This window comes from Marmota marmota, unplaced genomic scaffold (genome assembly GCF_001458135.2).
Source record: "Marmota marmota marmota unplaced genomic scaffold, marMar, whole genome shotgun sequence".
Classification (NCBI taxonomy): Eukaryota; Metazoa; Chordata; class Mammalia; order Rodentia; family Sciuridae; genus Marmota; species Marmota marmota.
The window spans coordinates 1,509,635-1,515,634 of NW_025999946.1; the positions used below are offsets into that span (position 1 = coordinate 1,509,635).

Sequence of the window (6,000 nt, forward strand, 5' to 3'; positions counted from 1 at the left end):
GTTTTGTAGTGTCTCTCCCAAACCTCTGGTCAAGAAAACACAAGAAAAATTAAATGATCAGGCTTTTTTCTGATATTTCACTGCTCATTTTAGCATCGGATCTCTGGAGCCAAGACCCAGATGATCATGGAGGACTGGGATTTTCTACAGTTGCAGTGTGCCCTCTACATTAACAGTGAGCTCTCCGGTATTCCCCTCAACATGGCACCCAAAAAATGGACCAGAGGTTTTGTCCAGCGCCTAAAGGGAAAACAGGGTAGGTTTCTCACAAAATGTGTAGAAGATAGCCTACTGTCTTTGATATCCTTGTGTAGAATGTACATCTGGCTTACCTAGTTGGAGATCACTGGCTTTCCTCCATGTCAAGGTTCATATTACTCCCAGTGAACAACATGCTGTGAGAACCTATGACATGTTTTTATTTATTTAGGTCGGTTTAGAGGCAATCTCTCAGGAAAGAGAGTGGATTTTTCTGGCAGAACAGTCATCTCGCCTGACCCCAACCTCCGGATTGATGAAGTAGCTGTGCCAGTGCATGTGGCCAAAATCCTGACTTTTCCTGAGAAGGTAAGTACCAATTAGTTTCCAGATTCTTTGTGGTTTTTGTTGTTGTTGTTGTTGTTGTTGTTTGTGGTGCTGGGGATTGGACCCAGGGCCTTGTGCATACAAGGCAAGCACTCTACCAACTGAGCTATATCCCCAGCCCCCAGATTCTTTGTTTTTAATCCAGACTTTTACATGATGTTTTGCTATTCCAAACTATAGACAGAGGAAAGTCCCCAATCAACCACCCAACCACAGTTTCATTTATATGAATATATGTGTCTTCCCAGTTTGTCTTGTACACATAAAGCACATATTGTGTCTTTGACATATACACCACAGTTATATTTGATTTTATATACATATACTCGTATACGTTATGCATGCTATTCTGCACCTTTTTTTCACTTTTTAATTTTGTACATACCTCTCTATGTTGGTTTATGTCTCATCTTAAAGTAATTAATAAACACCACACTTGGTTAATTTTGGGGGGATATTATTATTTCTAAACTTGTGGAATAACTGAGTCAAAGAGTTTGAACACTTTAAGGCTATCGATGTATACCTAGAAAGGCAGCCACCATTTATACTCAGTTCGCACTCACAGTGAGTATATTATGGTATTTACAGTCCTCTCCTTTTATGAAAGTTTACGTAGCTACAGGGCCTGATAAAAAGAGCATATAGATGGGCTGTGCCCGTATGATTCAGTTAGCCCAGATGATAGATGCTTCTGGTGAGGTTTGTGCTGAGTGTCCTCAGCTGAGTTATAAATGATGCAAGAGTTTCTTTTTCTGACATTCTCTTCTACAAACAGCTACCCAAGAGGCTGCGGAGTGTGACTAAGGCAGGCAGTGCACCTCTTGTAAATAATTACACATGAGGGGCTGGGGTTGTAACTCAGTGGCAGAGCACTGGCCTAGCATATATGAGGCACTGGGTTCGATCCTTAGCACCACATAAAAATAAACAAATAAAGGCATTCTGTCCCCCTGCAACTACAAAAAAAAAAAAAAATTAAACAATAATAACAATTACAGATGAAATTGCCACCTGTTTCTTGGATTACAGAATATTCTGACAGGTGTCTGCATCAGTCCAGCCTGTTCGTTCTACTGATGGGGAAACCAAAGGCCAGAAAGGACTTGGCCAGGTCTCAGCAAGTGAGTGATTGAGTAGAGACTGGACCTGGCACTATAGACTGTTAAACTTAAGACCGCAGACAGCAGGCTGCCCAGGGGAGCTTCTTTTTCTTCTAGAATCTACTCAGGGAATGATTAGGACACAATCAGTAGTTTACAGGCTTATAGAAACCTGAGAATATCTTACTGTGTTTTTAATTGTCTTTCAGGTAAACAAAGCAAACATCAATTTTTTGAGGAAACTGGTTCGAAATGGCCCTGAAGTTCACCCAGGAGCTAATTTCATCCAGCAGAGACATACTCAAATGAAAAGGTAATGAATGCTCTCCCAATCTAGTTAGATTTAACTGTGTTCTCATGACCAAGTTCACTGTCACCTGCTCAACCACAGTATGCACTCCAGAGTACGATGACTGTGACACTTCCACATATGGGAAATATCTCTTTAAATTTCAATGGGCCTATGTGTGTGTCACTTGCTCAGTTTGATCTTTGATATATGTGAAGTGTTCATGTGTTCCCTGGCATGTAACATTAGCAGGCCTAGGTGACAGACTACCTTGGATTATGAAAGTGGATCATCTCCTGTGTCACTGGGCTCTCTAGGCTTCCTTCAGTGCACTCCTAACTCCGTGGCACTCACAGGGCCAAGTGTGGCTTATGCAGCATGATGAACTGACCACTAGTGCATTTTGACTCATGAGAGGATTCTCTGCAGGGCCTGCGGGAGAAGCTGATTTATTATTATATTTCTGTGATTCTCAGACACGTTTTTTTCATATTCTAACATTTCTAAAATTAGGAAATATATTAAATCAACAGTCATAATTTAATAGCTTTTGCTAGCACAAAAATTAATGTTCTGAGTTTAAAATGGAGGTGTCTTTGATTTAATGAAATGTTTTAGAGATTGAATCCTTAGTGGCAGAAATCTGGTGTCAAAGAACTTTGATGTCACAGGTCACCTTTATCACTGCACATTCAGGTTTTTGAAATACGGAAATCGGGAAAAGATGGCTCAGGAACTCAAGTATGGTGACATTGTAGAGAGACACCTCATAGATGGAGACGTAGTGCTATTTAATCGGCAGCCCTCACTGCACAAATTGAGTATAATGGCTCATCTGGTGAGTACGGGATTATTGTTTTTATTTTCTTTCAAGTAAAAATTTGCTGTGTGTATTCACTGCTTAATTACAGACTCCTAAAATTGCACATCATCTCAAATTTTTGTAATGTGACCTCCCTCTCAGTGTTTAGCTGAGTGAAACTTATTTAATTTTAAGCTTACTTTAGCTACTTTTAATATGTATAATGTAAAATTTATATGCAGCAAAGCAACAGAGAAGATCTAATTGAAAGTCAATATGAAAGTAACTAGTTTTACTTGGAAATAAAAATGTGAGGCTGGGGTTGTGGCTCAGTGGTAGAGCACTTGCCTAGCACATGTGAGGCACTGAGCTCAATTCTCAGCACCACATATATGGCAGGAAATTTGCTTTGTGTGTGGGAAGGGTTACCAGGGATTGAACTCAGGGCCACTTGACCACTGAGCCACATTCCTAGCTTTATTTTGTATATTAGAGACGGGATCTCATTGAGTTGCTTAGCACCTTGCTTTTGCTGGGGCTGGCTTTGAACTCACAATCCTCCTGCCCCTACCTCTAAAGCTGCTGGTAATCAGGTGTGCACCACTGTGCCCAGCCAGAAAATTGACTTTTGATTTAACTTTGCATATTAACTAAGAGCTAAAATGCTGAAAAAGATTTTTCCTTTTTGTATTGGGGATTGAACTCAGGGGCACTAAACCATTGAGCCATATCCTCAGCCAGTTTTTATAATTTATTTTGCAACAGGGTCTTGCTAAGTTGCTTAGCGCCTGGCAAAGCAACAGAGAACAACAAAAAAAATACCAAAAATTTACTTCCTTAAAGTGTCCAGTTTTCCAGGAAGCCATTTTTCAATGTTTTGAAACCAATTTTTGAATGCATGCCAAAGTCCTTTTCCCATTTTGTTTTGTATTTCCCAGGCCAGAGTCAAGCCCCACCGGACCTTCAGATTTAACGAGTGTGTCTGTACTCCTTACAATGCGGACTTCGATGGGGATGAAATGAATCTTCATCTTCCTCAGACAGAAGAAGCTAAAGCTGAAGCCCTTGTTCTGATGGGGGTAGGTAAAGTGATGTGGCCCAGCTTTGCTTCTGCTAAGGAGGGGAATGGGGGTAGGGGGCCTGTGAAAAATAACACCACAACTAGCAGTGGCACCAGTGCCTGTGTTTATCTGGCGTTTCATTGATTTCTCTTGAGCCTTTGGACAGTCTTCTTTGGAAATAGAGAGCTAGTGTCTGTAATAATGTCTTGTTGTTTGTTTTTTTGTACTGAGGATTGAACCCAAGGGTGATTAACCACAAAGACACATCCCCAGCCCTTTCTTCTTATTTTTTATTATTTATTTATAAGTTGCTTAGGACCTCGCCAAGTTGCTGAGCCTGTCCTCGACTTTGTAATATTCCTGCCTCAGCCTCCTGAGTCTCTGGGATTACAGGTGTGCACAGTGTGCCTAGCTACCTGTTACCTTTTTTTTTTTTTTTTTAATTCTTCTTCTTGGTACCAGGGATTGAACCCAGGAGCACTGAGCCACATCCCCAGCTCATTTTATATTTTATTTAGAGACAGAGTCTCACTGAGTTGCTTAGGGCCTCACTAAATTGCTGAGGCTGGCTTTCAACTCAAAATCCTCCTCTCTCAGATTCCCAAGCCTCTGGAATTATAGGTGTGCGCCATAACACCCATCTTTTTTACCCTTTTTTTTTGGGGGGGGTGCTGGGGTTTCAACCTAGGGCCTTGTACCTGTGAGGCAAGCACTCTACCGACTGAGCTATATCCCCAGATCCTTTTTTACCATTTTTGATGTGATACTTCTAACCTATTTTTGGTTTAGGTTTAGCATTTCCTGCATAGTTTTGGGGTTTTAACAATTATTTTTGTACATTTTTTTTTCTACAAAAAACGTTGCTTTTCTAACAAAAGGTAATGTTTAGAATGTTACTGAGAATAATAGCCATTAATAGTAATAGAAACCAGCCAGTTAGACTTTATCTCTGATTTTGCTTTTCAAAATCTACACTATAGCCATTTTTTTACAATATAGTTAAAAATGATAACAGTAAGCCTGGCATGGTGGTACACGCCTGTAATCCCAGTGGCTCAGGAGGATGAGACAGGAGGATCGTGAGTGCAAAGCCAGCCTCAGCAATAGCAAGACACTAAAGCAACTCAATGAGACCCTGTCTCTAAATAAAATACAAAATAGGGCTTGGGATGTGGCTCAGTTATCAAGTGCCCCTGAGTTCAATCCCTGGTACCCCCATCCCCCCCCCCAAAAAATATGATAACAGTAAGACACAGGCTTCTAGGGTGTTGGGATGGAGGAATCCTTGGTTACCAGCTGAATAAATCCACTCAGTTTCATGAAAGAAAGTTGTTATCTCCCATTCTTACTCAGCAGTTCTCGGTTAAATGTGATAGGGTTTAGCTTGGATATTGACCCAAATTACCCAGAAGAGTTTTCAGAAAAAAAAAAAAAAACTCCACCCGCATCCTCTGCTCCTATATCCAAACCATCTGCTATTCTACCTCAGAGAGATGCTCTAAAACAGGTGAGGGAACCAGCAAGTGTATCCTATCTCCCACTCCAATTGAAGGAGCAGTGATTGAGAAGTAGGCAATAACAAGGCCTTGCCACAAAGGACTCTGGGTGAAGAGACCCAGAATACCCACGAGCATACGAGCACCTCTACATCAAGAGCAAAGCACTTGGCCCCGAACCCTCAAAAAAAAAAAAAAGCAAGGAGCAGTCACACTAGCACTCGAATACAAGTAACCTGTCCTTTGAGGGGGGGGTGGGGGTGGCTATGGATTAAAGCCAGGACCTCACATTGCTAAAACGTGCTCTACCACTGAGCTACATCCCCCATCCCACAAAATTCAATTTTGTTGTTGAGATGTAATGTCTCAAAAAAGAGAAATTGAGCAATTCTACAATCATGTGGAGCTATATGGACTTGGTTGGCTTCAGAGGTCACAGTGCTGCTGAGCATTCATAGAAGTGAATTTGCTCTGGAGAAGTACACTTAATAATAGGTAAAGTCTTGCATGTATAGAACTCTGTAGAATTCTAAAGCAACTTCCCCAGATTTCATTTTAGTGTCAATATGAACCTCCAAGGCCAATCTTTCTGGTACTTTTTTCCTTCTCCTTAACAGGGGAAGGAACTAGGAGTGAGTGAGAAAACAAGGCTTAAGACCCCTGC

The 6,000-nt window shown here is 41.1% G+C and overlaps 1 protein-coding gene across 3 annotated transcripts in view; it reads left to right on the forward strand.

The window, feature by feature from the left end:
• Positions 1-6,000, forward strand: part of Polr3a (RNA polymerase III subunit A) — a 52,641-nt gene that overhangs the window by 6,656 nt on the left and 39,985 nt on the right. For all 3 annotated transcript variants that reach the window (XM_048801794.1, XM_048801793.1, XM_015504594.2), the window contains exons 7-11: positions 94-256; positions 431-567; positions 1,898-2,001; positions 2,674-2,815; positions 3,718-3,858. In XM_048801794.1, the coding sequence (XP_048657751.1) occupies positions 94-256; positions 431-567; positions 1,898-2,001; positions 2,674-2,815; positions 3,718-3,858 (687 nt within the window). The remainder of the gene's footprint in view (positions 1-93; positions 257-430; positions 568-1,897; positions 2,002-2,673; positions 2,816-3,717; positions 3,859-6,000) is intronic.